The 14,867-nt window shown below is 49.0% G+C and overlaps 1 protein-coding gene across 1 annotated transcript in view; it reads right to left on the bottom strand.

The window, feature by feature from the left end:
• Positions 1-11,923, bottom strand: part of LOC146063619 (sulfotransferase 6B1-like) — a 40,085-nt gene extending 28,162 nt beyond the window's left edge. Inside the window, exons 1-2 of the mRNA XM_083176176.1 lie at positions 11,795-11,923; positions 11,445-11,645 (exon numbers count right to left, since the gene is read on the bottom strand). Of these exons, the coding sequence (XP_083032302.1) occupies positions 11,445-11,643 (199 nt within the window). The 5' untranslated portion in view covers positions 11,644-11,645; positions 11,795-11,923. The remainder of the gene's footprint in view (positions 1-11,444; positions 11,646-11,794) is intronic.
• Between the last annotated feature and the right edge of the window lie 2,944 nt (positions 11,924-14,867).

Genomic DNA, 14,867 nt, shown 5'->3' with positions numbered 1-14,867 from the left:
CCCTCCCCCACTTGTGTCTAACCCTAACCCCGCCTCTCCCTAACTCACCCTTGTAGGTGTCTGAGCCTAACCATCTCCTCTCCCCAAACTAACCCTAAGTCCCCCCCACTAGTGCTTAAGCCTAACACCCCCTAAATAAACTATTCAGATTTGCTACAACCCTATATTCTTGCTGCAAATGATTATTTGTTGTTTCTCTATCAAAATAATTAAAATTAAATAGTTTTACACTACTTTAATATATATGTTTTGCATCTCTCCTATAACTTTTTCTGATTGGTTCAGTATGTACAGTACATATACAGTTGCAAGAAAAAGTATTTGAACTCTTTGGAATTACCTGGATTTCTGCATCAATTGGTCATAAAATGTGTTCTGATCATCATCCAGGGCCGGCGCCACCACTAGGCAAATCTAGGCATTTGCCTAGGGCGCCGGCCACTGGAGGGCGGCATTTTGCCCCCCGTGCCGCGGGGGTACCTGTCCTGCGGCGCTGTGTATTTAAAGCTGGCGGCGGAGGCAGCAAGGGGTCCCTGCAGTCAATAAGAAATAACGAGCGCTATCCGCCGGGCTATGCGGAAGCGCTTCTGTTGTGAAAACACTGTCCGCACGCTGATTGGCTGAGATTCAGCCAATCAGCGTGCGCCGTGCGGCCAGTGTTTTCACAACAGAAGCGCTTCCGCATAGCCCGGCGGATAGCGCTCGTTGACTGCAGGGACCCCTCTCTGCCGCCGCTGCCAGCTTTAAATACACAGCGCCGCAGGACAGGTACCCCCCCCTCCCCCGGCACCGGGGCGCCCCCACCCCGACTCGCCTGGGGCGCTCCGGTGCCTTGCACCGGCCCTGTCATCATCTAAAGGTGCGTACACACAGGGGGAGATATATTGCTCAGCAATATATTGCTAGCAATACATTGCTGAGCAATATATTACTCAGTGTCTCCTTTTCATCAGTGACCAGAGATGGTCGCTGATGAAAAGGAACCTCTGCCGGGGGAGCCGTAGAGGTAACCAGCTGGTCACAGGAGCAAGCTCCTGCGACCAGCGATTAGAATGGGGCTGAAATAAGGAATTTGGTACTTACCGATAATTCCCTTTCACCGAATCAGCAGGAGACACTGCAGTCATTACATGTGGGGATAGAGTAGGTGTACTGGAGGAGTGGCACTTTAAGAAAACTTTACTGCTGCAGGCTCCTCCCTCCTCTATCCCCACCCAGACCCCAGTCTTAGAAAAACTGTGTCCGAGAGGAGAAGAGAGACCAGGGCCAGCCCGGTAGGGAACGGAGCTAAAACATAAACAGAGTTAGTAGACAATGCACATAACGTGAACATACTAACAAAACAGAACACATAGGATTTTTGAAAAGTTTCCTATGTAACAATAACTATGCAACAAACATTGCAACAATAGAAAGAGTATATCTTTCACACACACACAAACCACACTAACATCATGGCAGGAGAACCAGTGCTGGGTGGGCGTGCAGTGTCTCCTGCTGATTCGGTGAAAGGGAATTATCGGTAAGTACCAAATTCCTTATTTCACCTACATGCAGCAGGAGCCACTGCAGTCATTACATGTGGGGATACATACCCAAGCTTTTAAGTCCGGGCGGGAGAGCTCTGGGGCTCCTGTAATACTGCCCTACTAAAAGCCGTAGCCGAGCTGGCGAAAGTATCAAAACGATAAAACTTTGCAAACGTGCTAGATCCCGACCAGGTAGCCGCTTTGCACACTTGTGTCAAGGAGACACCTCTCGCCATGGCCCAAGAAGTACTCACTGACCTCGTGGAGTGCGCTGACACTCCCGATGGTACTTTCTTTTGTGCATACAAGTAGGCTTCCCTAATTGTACAGCAAATCCATCTTGCCAAAGTCCTTTTTGTCGCAGGCCAACCCCTCTTAAGTGCATCGTAGAGCACAAAAAGGCTGTCAGATTTTCTTAGATGTTGGGTTCGCCTAACATAGACCTGTAAGGCTCTGACTACATCCAGAGAAGCATCTTCACCCTGAAGAACCGGTACCACAATAGGCTGGTTTACATGAAATGCAGAAACCACCTTAGGAAGGAAATTCCTACTAGTACGAAGTTCAGCCCGGTCCCTGTAAAAGGTAAGGAAAGGAGACTTACACGATAGGGCTCCTAATTCAGAAACCCTACGTGCTGAGGCCAAAGCCAGCAGCATCACCGTCTTCCAAGTCAGAAATTTGAGATCCGAGGTGTCCAATGGCTCAAAAACATCTGACTTCAAAAACTCTAGAACCACCACTAGATTCCATGGTTCCGTAGGAGCAGTGAACGGTGGTTGAAGTCGAAGTACAGATGGGTCTGTTCCCATCCTTGCAGGGGATGGCGCTGGCGTCGCCAGCCGCCATCCCCCGCCAGCGCCATGGCGATCGTGAGAAGGGGAGGCGCGCGCGCCCCCTCCCGACGGCGCTTCCAAACGTTTCCCCGGGTCCCCGCCGGCTTGCCGGCGGTAACCCCGGGTCCCCGCCGCCTGCCCGCACCCCCCCTAACCCCCCCCTAACCCCGTCCGTCTCCCTGAGGCGGAGACGGACAGGGTTTCCGCCACGCTAGCGACGGAGACTGAGACGCGCGTGCGCGTGAGACGCACGCGCGTCTCAGTCTCCTCGCTGGCGAGGCTGCTGGCGGGTCGCCAGCGCGTACGTTCTGGCGACCCGCCAGCAAGGATGTGCATAGGCACATACTGTACTCCTTTCAAAAAGGTTTGTACCTCAGGAATCAGCGCTATCCTGCGATGGAAGAATACTGAGAGGGCTGAAACCTGAACCTTGAGAGAAGCAAGCTTCAAACCTGATGCAAGTCCCGCCTGCAGGAATTCAAGAAGTCTAGCCAGAGAAAAGATTGCCTTTGGCACCTTCCTGGCCTCGCACCAGCGGATGTATGACTTCCATATTCTATGGTAGTGAGACGCTGTTACATCCTTCCTTGCCTTAAGCATTGTAGGAATGACCGTTCCTGGTATACCTCTTCTCTTCAAAAGTTCGGCCTCAACCGCCATGCCGTCAAACGTAGACGGGACAAGTTTTGGTAGACGAATGGACCTTGCTGCAGCAGGTCTTCTCGCAGCGGCAGGCGCCAAGGTTCCTCCACCAACAGGTCCCTGAGGTCGGAGTACCACGGACGCCTGGGCCAATCTGGAGCGATCAAGATGACTTCTACTGCTCCCCTCTTTATCCGTTTGAGTACCTTTTGAAGTAACGGAATAGGAGGGAAGAGATATACCAGGTCGAAGTTCCAGGGGATGGAGAGGGCATCCACTGCCGCAGCCGCTGGATCCTGAGCCCTTGCACAATACTGCGGAAGTTTGTGATTCAGTCTGGATGCCATGAGATCTATCTGTGGCATCCCCCATCTCTGAACCAGCTGTTGGAAAACCTCCGGATGAAGGCCCCACTCTCCCGGGTGGAGATCCTGCCTGCTGAGGTAAACCGCCTCCCAATTTTCCACTCCTGGAATAAAGACTGCGGAGAAACCGGTGGTGTATGTCTCTGCCCAGGACAGAATCGGGCGGACTTCCCGCATGGCTGTCCTGCTCCTGGTGCCCCCTTGTCGGTTGATATAGGATACTGCCGTGATGTTGTCTGACTGTATCCTTACCGGCAAGCCGACAAGTAGGGGGTGGGCCTGAGCCAGTGCCAACCTGATAGCCCGTAACTCCAAGATGTTTATGGGTAACCGGGCTTCCTGGCTGGTCCAAAGACCCTGGAAAGTGCGACCCAGTGTGACCGCACCCCAACCCCGAAGGCTGGCATCTGTGGTCACCATGGTCCAGACTTGAGACTGGAAGGAGCGACCCTTGGTAAGGTTGGATGTATCCAGCCACCATTGAAGAGAGAGTCGAGCTTCCTTGGAAAGAACAATGGTCTTGTGGATTTGAAGATGGGACCCCGACCATTGAGCCAGAAGATTGCCTTGGAAGGTCCTGGAATGAAACCTTCCGTAAGATAGGGCCTCGAAGGCTGCCACCATCAGGCCTAACAGCTTGGTGCACAAATGCACCGATACTCTGCGAGGCGTCAGAACCTGACGAACCCTCTGCTGGATAACTGTGACTTTGGATAATGGCAGAAAAACCCTTTTCTGGACAGTGTCGAACAACAGACCCAGGAACAAAATCACTTGTGTTGGTTCCAGCTGTGACTTTTTGAAGTTCAGGATCCATCCGTTCTGAACCAGGAAGTCGCAGGTAGTCCGGGCATCCTGTTGTAGCTTCTGCGGTGAGGATGCTTTTAGGAGTAGATCGTCCAGATAGGGCACAATCGTTATCCCCTGAATCCGAAGGGCTGATATCATGCAAGCCATAACCTTTGTGAAGGTTCTTGGAGCTGATGAAAGACCGAAAGGGAGTGCTCTGAACTGGTAATGCTGATTGCGAATAGCAAACCTGAGGAACCGATGGTGTGGTTCCCAGATCGGGATATGCAAATAGGCATCCTTTATGTCCAGAGATAAGAGAAACTCCCTTGGCTCCAGGCTTGCAATGACTGACCTTATGGATTCCATCTTGAACCTGTGGTACACGATGTAATCGTTGAGGTGCTTCAGATTGAGAATGGGTCTTACCGAACCGTCCGGCTTCGGTACTAGAAAAAGACTTGAGTAGTAACCCAGCTTTTCCTGAGCTTTGGGGACAGGTATAACGACCCCTGCTTGTAAAAAACTTTGAATGGAGTTGACCAAAGCTGCTTGTGTTGTTGCTAAAGCAGGTAGGCCTGTTGTAAAAAATCTGTTCGGCGGAGCCTGAACAAACTCCAGTTTGTACCCGTGTTCCACAATCTGAAGCACCCAACTGTCTCGACAGTGAGACCTCCAGACGTTCTCGAAGAGGGATAACCTTGCGCCCACCTTGGGGTCCCCCAAATGGGCGGGAAGCCCGTCATGCCACAGGTTTGTCTGCAACCTTGGGTTCTGCACGGCGGGTAGAGGTAACTGCGGCTGCGGCACCTCTGCCACCTCTGCCTCTACGCCCTCGAAAGGACGAAAAGCCTCCCCTGGCACGTCCTCTAAATGAGGCGCCCCCTCTAAAAGCCCGAAAGGACGGACCCGTAAATTGTCTTTTCGGTGGGGGAGTGGCCGAAGGGAGGAAGGTAGACTTACCTCCGGTAGCTTGAGCAATGAGCTTGTCAAGCTCAGGCCCAAACAACATATCTCCCGCATAAGGCAAAGCTTCTACTGCCTTTTTAATGTCGGCCTCCGCCTGCCAAGACCTTAACCAGATAGTACGTCTGGCCAATACAGCTGAAGCTGAGATTTTTGCCCCCAACTCAGCTACATCTGAAGCAGCTTCTCCTGTATAGGCAGCTGCATCCTTGACATACAGAGCCAGCTGTAGCAGCTCTTCACGGGGCCTACCGCTCTGTAAACCCAATGCAAGCTCCTCAGCCCATTTCTCCATGGCCTTACTGACCCAGGCTGAAGCTAAGGCTGGTCTGAGTAAAACCCCTGCCGTGGTGTAAATAGATTTTACCGTGGTCTCAAGACGACGGTCAGGAGCCTCCTTCAGAGCCACAGCAGCCTGAACTGGAAGCGTGGTTCGCTTGGAGAGCCTGGACAGCGAGACATCAGCTGGAGGCGGAGTCTCCCATTTTTCCCTAGATTCAGGAGAAAAAGGGTAGAGCAGTTTCATGCGCCTAGACAATTGGAATTTTCTGTCTGGCGTTTTCCACACATTAATAAGTGGTCTGTCCAATTCATCCGAATCAGGGAAGGTAACCTGATGCTTTTGTGTCCGACCAAATATGGACAAAGGAACAGGAGCATCCTCCTCAACCAAATTAAGTGTGGTGCGAACTGCTTGAATCAGGCCCTCTACCCCCTGAGGATCATCACGCTGTAGCGCCTCATCCTGAATGTGTTCAGGTTCATCTACCTGAAGTAAATCCACATCCTCATCCCCATCAGTATCAATATCAGCTCCCTGTATTGAACCTATGGGTGATCTAGGACGCTTTTGTGGAGGGCGTGAAGGGCCAGCCACTGGGTTGGACAAAGAGCCCACAGACTGTATAAGGGTCTTAACCCAGGCTGGTTCAGTAGAACCCATAATGGAGAGGTGAGCCTGAAAACGCTCCCTGTCCTTCCTGGAAGCAGCTAATTCTGCAGCTAATCCAGCCAACACATCCTGTAACAGAGGTTCAGAAGAATCTGACTGAGAAGTCTGTGTCTGAGGCTCCACATCCTGTGTGTGCTTTGCCTGATAACAAGATTCACACAAAGAGACACCCTTTATATGCTGGGTGAATTGCTCCTTACAAGCTTTACAGGTGAAAACTTTAAGAGCAGCCTTGGAGGCAGCTTTTCCTGCCATATTGTCAGTGTATGAGATTAGTTCTAGAATCACACACTCACACAGACACAAATATACCAAGTGCACACACTGTAAGCAACAGATATTCTATGCCTAGAGCAGCGGAGCTGAGCTAGGATAGGGAGGGGGAGCCTTCCGCCCTTGTATCAGAGATTATGCACAATCTCTGTAAACTGTGCACAAAAATAATCCCCCAGTAATTTACAGACCTTCTCTGTAGTGGATAAGGGGGAGCGCTGGACTGCAGTGCGTGCGCTGGAGCGCGGTACACGATGTCCTCAGATCAGCCTTGCGGTGGGACAGCAATGGCGCCGGCAGAGAGAGAGAGAGAAAGAGAAAGGGCGGCACCCGGTGACGTCACCTAAGCCCTCCCTCTCCCTCCGGCGCGTAGCTTTGCTAGAGCGGAGCGCTGTGTACAGCCTCCGCTCTGATTCTGTCCCCACTGACGCACACCAAAATGGCGGCCGTCAGGACTTCGGCTGCTGTAACATTAGAGAACGGGTGCGCCCGCCCGTCTCAGGCCACATTTCGGCGCACAGCGCCGCTTACCTGCAGCGACGCTGCCTTCATTCCTGGAGCAGTGGCCAGGCCTTGGACCCGTAACGCGAGCCGCGTGCAGCTGCGGCGGGTCCCCGATGCGGTGGCACCGGTGGCCGGATGCGTGGAAGGCGCACTGCGGGCAGTGGCGACCAGCACCCCTCCAGGTCCCACGGAGCAGGCAGACCCTGCGGAGGGGTCTGCCTGATGTTCAGCAGTAAAAATAAAAATAAAAGTAAAAAGACCTAACTCCCTGAGGAGAAGAGGCCCAGAGAACCTACTCCTCCGGGCACTTTTTCTAAGACTGGGGTCTGGGTGGGGATAGAGGAGGGAGGAGCCTGCAGCAGTAAAGTTTTCTTAAAGTGCCACTCCTCCAGTACACCTACTCTATCCCCACATGTAATGACTGCAGTGGCTCCTGCTGCATGTAGGTGAAAATGGGAGCTCGTACCCGCACACTCCCATCACTGGAAATATGGTCACCAGCGACCATATTTCCAGCGATTTCAGCCCCTATCGCCCCCGTGTGTACACGGCTTAAGTCACAACAATAGCCAAAGTTTGTCTAATTGCTGCTTTAAAAAACTGGAGATTTCTTACCAAATCTCTCACTTTCTGAATCTCTCATCCTATTACATTTCACCCCTGGAATCCAAACAATGAGATGAGATTGGAGGGGTTGGTTAAAGCTGCCCTGCTCTATAAAAAGTTGAGTTTGCGATTCTCAAGAAGTATTGCCTCGCACAAAAGAGCGACCAGAAGACCTATGATTAAGATTGTTGACTTGCATAAAGCTGGAAAGGGTTACAAAAGTATCTCTAAAAGCCTTAATGGTCATCAGTCCACAGTAAGACAAATTGTCTATAAATGGAGAAAGTTCAAAACTGTTGCTACTCTCCCTAGGAGTGGCCGTCCTGTAAAGATGACTGCAAGAGCACAGCGCAGAATGCACAAGGAGGTGAATAAGAATCCTAGAGTGTCAGCTAAAAACTTAAGCAAATCTCTGGCACATGGTAATATCTACGATATGTAAAACACTAAACAAGAATAGAGTTCATGGGAGGACACCACGGAGGAAGCCACTGCTGTCCACAAAAATCATTGCTGCACATTTGAAGTTTACAATATAGCACTTGATGTGGAGAAAAAAAAGGCACAACACACCAACATCAAAACCTCAACCCAACGATGAAGTATGGTGAAGGGGGCATCATAGTTTGGGGCTGCTTTGCTGCCTCAGGGCCTGGACAGATTGATATTTGACAGAAAACTGAATTCACAAGTTTATCAAGACATTTTGCAGGAGAAATTAAGGCCATCTGTCCATCAATTGAAGCTCAACAGAAGATGGCTGATGCAACAGGACAATGCCCCCAAACCACAGAAGTAGATCAACAACAGATTGGCTTCAACAGAAGATAATATGCCTTCTTCAGTGGCCAATTCAGAGTCCTGACATAAACCTGATTGAGATGCTGTGGCAAGAGAGCGATTCACACCAGATATCCCAAGAATATTGCTGAACTGAAACAGTTTTGTAAAGAGGAATGGTCTAAAATTCCTCCTGAGCATTGTGCAGGTCTGTTGTGCCAAAGGAGGGTCAACCAGTTATTAAATCCAAGGGCTTACATATTTTGTCCACCCTGCACTGTGAATGTTTACATTGTGTGTTCAATAAAAACATGGGTACTTGTGTATTATCACGGCGCCCAAGATTCTTACGTACGGCACCGTAGGAAAATCGCATCGCATGGGCCATTGTAACACGTCCGTGCGATGCGATCCGATTTTCCTATGTAATGTATGCAGTGCTCTTTTATTTATATTGTATAAGGTGTACAATGCCATTGGGTATACAATAATGACATACATTGAGGTTTTAGGCACCCCCCCACACACACACACACTATCCACGCCACCCCGAAGCATGGCGAGCGCAACGGAACGCATCCTCCGACCTTTTCATACCCCCTACTATCCACGTTGGCGCTTAGTTGATTTTATATAGTGTGGTGAGAGCAACGAGCCGCCGAGCCCGAAGCGCGGCGAGCCCCACGAGGGGACGTGGATTACTTTATATGTATTCCGCGTCCACTCGCCACGCTTCGGGCTTGGTGGCTGGCTGCGCTCGCCACACTATATAGAATAGACTACATGCCGACGTGGATAGTAGGGGTATGAAAACTTCGTAGGACGCATTCCGCTGTGCTCGCCACGCTTCGGGGTGGCGTGGATAGTGGGGGGGTGCCTAAAACCTCATTGTATGTCATTATTGTATACCTAATGGCATTGTACACCCTATACAATATAAATAAAAGAGCACTTAATACATTACATAGGAAAATCGGGTCGCATCGCATGACACTTACAATGGCCCATGCAATGCGATTTCCCTACGCAGAATAGCCCACTAAGCAAATAGCTTAGTGGGCGCCGTGATAATACACAAGTACCAGAACGTGAGTACATATAATTGTTTATGTGGTATTAGTTTACGCAGACTGTGTTTGTCTATTGTTGTGACTTAGATGAAGATCAGAACATATTGTATGACCAATTTATGCAGAAATCCAGGTAATTCAAAGGGTTCACATATCTTTTCTTGCAACTGTGTAGCCAGTGTTTCTAAACTCCAGATGGAATGCAATTAACAGCTCGGATGTTAAGTTGCCAGCAGTCAGACTACTGCCTTCCAAACAGGTTAGGCTGGGGCTGTAGGGTGGTAGGGTGTTATTGCCCCCATACACTAGTCTGACTTGTCGGACCAGTTTGCTCTTGAGAGCCCTAAGCAGCTCCCGAGAGGCTCCCTTACGATTTGGCACTTGATATGCCCTTTTTACATGCAATAAATTGTATGCAATTTATTGCATGTAATATCCCCTGGGGAGCTGCAGCAACAGCATGGTCCGTGGGGCTGGCAGCGGCGGCTGTGAGCTCGTAGCGCTATATTTGCCGGGCAGCGGGGCGGGAAGCACTGCTGAATTTGAAAAGACTGACCAGATGCTGATTGGCTGAATTCTCCGGCCAGTCTTTTCAAATTCAGCATTGCTTCCCGCCGCAAGAAAATAGTGCTACAAGCTCACAGCTGCAGCTGCCCACCCCCAGCCGCATGAACACCGCTGCCAACCGCCAGCTGCACGAACCCGCTGCCCGTCACACGGATCAGCTGTCCACCCCCGGACCCTGCTGCCCCACCCCAGCCGCATGACCTGCGCTGCCCGCCACAAGATTTGCTGCTCGCACCACCCATCGCAGAGATCCTGCCGCTGCACATAGGTGTGTACTAGCGATGCTGCATCACTGGCACACACCTATGGATCGGACTGACACATCACAGGTGCTAAAAAGCACCCGTGATATGTCACTGATGGGTCTGATCAGACAGATTGAACCTGCAGCAGGTTCAATCTGTAGGGTCCGACCTGATGCGCACAGCATCGCGCATCAGGTCGGGTGAGGTGTCAAACATCCGATTTGGGACGATTTCTCGGCCCAAATCGGACAAGTGTATGGGGACCTTTAGGGTTAGACTGTAGGAAGGGAGGGTCAATGACCCTTGTCTGGATTTCCTCTAATGAGATGATGACGTCTGCATTTTGACCATTGTTATCCCTTCCGCCATTCATCCTTTTTATTCCCTATGTACCTCAGGCTATTTTACAATGTCCCTGTTTATGGGGCATATTGTGAATTTTAGCTCAATCGATTTGGCATTATCTGAAGTTTGGCTCAATCCGTGTGGCATCATGTGTAAGGGTGAAGTATAATGGGGTCTTTTTTTTTTTTTTGTATAATGTGTAGAAGTGGCATATGGTGTGGTACACTACACTTAAGAATATGCCCTCTTTTGAGGGACCACACCCCCTTTTCCAAAGCATGCAGGCCGAAGGCAACTACATCCTTCACTTTTGACGCCAAGGTGGGCCTATGTACATTCCAAGGCCTATTTTTAATCCCATCTCCACCCTCTCTCTCTGAGTGTACACACTGGCACCACTAACACCCCCCTCCCTTCCCATCACCTATCACATACCTCCCAACAAGACCCTCTCCACTCTCCAGGAGGGTCACAATGCTCTGTTTCTGGACTTAGCTCTTAATTTATGATTGCTATCGCCTGTGTTGAACTACCATTCTTATCAATAAACCTATTTTAAACAGGTGATGGCAATCACAAATAAATACAGAAGTCCAGAAACAGAGCAATGTGTCCCTCCTGGAAAGGGTCATGTTGGGAGGTATGCCCTATCATGGTGCCCCCTGTCACTTTCTCCTGGATCCGACCCTGCACAGGCTTACCATACTGTCCCTTTAAACTGGAAAACACATGAATTACACAGGTTCTGTGGCTGTTTAAACCAGCTGAAATGCAGGCTTGAAGTCAGCCAGCCACAGAACCTGTGTAATTCATGACTGTCCCAATTTAAAGGGTTAATATGATAAGCCTACCTATACACCAACTAGGATATGTGGATTTATTGTACTGCTAGGGATCACTGAGGCCTGGAATTGGCAAACATTGCTATAAAGTATACAGTATATTGTATATAGCCTATTACTTTCATTTACTTACCACACTTGGGATAAGCTACAAGCATCAGATCGTCATCCCGGGTCTCAAATGTTTCAATAGCTTTAAATGTATCAACATCACATGTTGCTGCAGGATACATAACTCCATTGTATGTGAATATAAGCTTATCCTTTGGAATACTTTTAGCTTCTTCAAATGCTTTCCTTACTTCTTCAACGAATTGCTGCTTGGTAGTCATTGCTGTAATGCAAAATGAGACTGAAAAAGCTGCTGAAATCTGTCCACAGTATTTTCTTAGCTTTCCTTAGTTTACACAAAAGGGGCTGAGCAAACAGGCCACCGCCTTGCAAGAGGCCCTACTCATGTTACATATGATTGCAGTCTTTTACCTTATGACGTATGCAAGAAGCTGCTTTCAGCACTGTTTGTGTCTTACAAACTATATATGTTATCACAGCAAATGCCTGATTGCGTGAATAACACAAATCAGAAACAAGAAATAATTAAAACAAAATGGGCCAGATGCATTAAGATTCAAAAGTGATCAAATGGAGAGTGATAAACAGCCAGCCAATGAATTCCTACCTGCCATGTCACAGGCTGTGTTTGAGCATGTGCTGACTGCTGATTGGTTAGTTGTTTATCAGCAGTCAGCACATGCTCAAACACAGCCTGTGACATGGCAGGTAGGAGCTCATTGGCTGGCTGTTTATCACTCTCATTTTATCACTTTTGAAGAATAGTTATTCTATTATAAGAAAACCTGAATCAAACTGTATTTCATTGAGTAATGCTGGGTACACATTAGGCAATTCTAGATCGTGCCTGACGGTGGGAACGATGTATTGATCCACTGTACATACTATACTATATATTTTTCAACCATGTGCTGTAACTTTCAGTGGCTACATCCAGATGCATGCTGTCATTAAAGATATCAGCTGATCTGCCTGCATGGCAGACACATAAGAAGATGCACTGAATGACAGAGGGGAGTGTGCAATAGAGCGTACACACTAGACACAAATTATTTTTGCAGGGTCCCAGCATGTATGTATAAGGATGTTAAAGCTTAAACCTGCTAAGAAGGCTTTGGGAGTGGCAGGGAGGCAGTGGGTGACAGCAGTGCTGGGATTCAAATAAATTAACAACAGGTTTTATGTCCTAATTACCATTTTAAGTATACTCATAGGCATGCGCACATTGAGTGTTAGGGGTGTACCCCTAATGGTATGACCACCCTTTTGAACACCTCCCTGCTGCTAGCAATATAAACAATACCTTTTATTTTGTTTTGCTTTTTAGAACTGTATTCCATTAAAAGAAGCACCCAATCAATTATGTGTGTTTTGCATTGTTACTTGTACTAGGAGAGATAAGGTCAGATATGTAGGTGAGAGAGGAATGGGTGATGGAAGTGTGTGTGAGGAGCTTGAATTGTACTCTGAAGGGAAAGGGGAGCCAGTGTTATGCTGTGTACACACGGTGAGATTTAACATGAGATTTTGACTATATAGTCAAAATAGCATGCAGATCGTAAGCAAATCATTTGCAGATCGCACAGATCTTTTACCTTGTGATCCCGATGCGCGCTCCCGTGACAGCACAAATCGAAACCCAGATAGACAGGGCAGCAATGACTATATAGTGCAAATCTAAAGCAGATTGTATGAAGTGTATGTAAAAAGTACAGAGATAGCAAATATTGCATAGCACTCGAATCTTAAGTCGGTACTTGTGTATTATAACGGCGCCCGGCTACGCTACGTTTTCAACATAGCCTAAGGTACATTGTCAGCGTAGCCAGCGCCATGATAATACAGTTGTTGATTGTGTGTGTGTTGTGCTTTATACTTACCCTCCTCCGGACCGCCACCGCGTCCATAGTCCATCACGATCCCCGCTGACTCCCCGCTATCCACCAATGCACAGTCACTCCCCGGCGGAAACGTTCAGTCCCCCTCCTCCGGCAGTCACTTCCCAGCGCCAGTAATGTACAATGTACGTAATTCAGCGTAGTGCCGCTGGGGGAGCATCACATGGTTTCCCTGCTCCTCCAGTGGCACTACGCTAATTGCGTACATTGTCCACTGTGAGTGCCGGAAGAGGGGACTGAACACTGGCACCAGGGAGTGACTGCCGGAGGAGGGGGACTGAACACTGCCTCCGGGGAGTGACCGTGCATCGGTGGATCGCGGGGAGTCAGCGTGATGGACGTGGTGGCCGGCCCAGAGAAGAATAAAGCACAACACACACAACACACATTTCCCCCACTATCGTCATATCCCCACTATCCATGTCATACCACGCTGCACTCGCCACACTTTCTAAAATTAACTCCACGCCCACGTGGATACTGGGGGTATGACATGGATAGTGGGGATATGAAGAATTGTGTATTATCACAGCTCCAGAACAAGTTACTCAGTTTCCGTAGCCAGCATAGTGGTGTATTGGTATTCACAAAACACTACTATGTAAACTAGGTAATGGGTTCCGTGATAATACACAAGTACCCTTAAGTCAACTAGCAAGGGAATCTCACTGTATGTACATACCATAAGGCTTGAAAGAGAGGTGAGTTGGACAGTACATTTGGAGAAGAAGATGAGCAGGGCAGCAGCATAGGGAAGGATAGGAGTGGAAAGAGATGTTTTATGGGGAGGCCAGAAAGTAGGAGATTACAGTAGTCCAATCTGGAGATGACTAGTGAATGAATGAGGGCCTTTGTAGCACCCTGGATGAGATAGGGTCTGATCCTAGAAATATTTTTGAGGTGAAAACGACAGGACTGTGAGACATGCTGAATGTGTGGTTTAAAGGAGAGACATAAATCAAGAATTACGCCAAGGCAGCGTAGTTGGTGACTAGAGGAGATAGTTGTTCCATCAATAGATAGTGAAATTGTGGAAGGTGAAGTTATGTGGGAGAGTGGGAAGATGATCGGATGGAAATACAAGTGAGGAGATCAGAGGAGAGGTCAGGAGAGTAGAGGTAGATTTGAGTGTCATCAGCATAGAGGTGATATTGGAAGGCGAATGAGCTCACCTAGAGAAGACGTATAGAGATAAAACAGGAGAGGACAAGGAACAGAGCCTTGAGGGACACCTACTGTCAGTGGAAGTGCGGGGGAGGTGGAGTCATGACAGGAGAAAGAGAAGGAGTGGTCAGAGAGGTAGGAAATATCCAAGAGAGAAGTGTATTACGCAGGCCAAGGGAGTGAAGGATTTGGAGAAAGAGAAGGTGGTCAACAGTGTCAAAAGCAGCAGAAAGGTCAAGAAGAATAAGTAGAGAGTAGTGCCCAGGGCTTAAAGTGGTCCTGGAGAGACGGTGGAACTCCTTTCCCCTTACAACAACACCCCCCCCCCCCCTCCACCATTAGGCAGATCCTAGATCACGCATGTCCAACCTGCGGCCTTCCAGCTGTTGTGAAACTACACATCCCAGCATGCCTTGCAATAG

Source organism: Crinia signifera, chromosome 3, assembly GCF_055691185.1.
Source record: "Crinia signifera chromosome 3, ASM5569118v1, whole genome shotgun sequence".
NCBI classification, from domain to species: Eukaryota; Metazoa; Chordata; class Amphibia; order Anura; family Myobatrachidae; genus Crinia; species Crinia signifera.
Note: the sequence above shows the minus strand (reverse complement) of the source record. Positions and strands in the feature narration are given on the sequence as shown.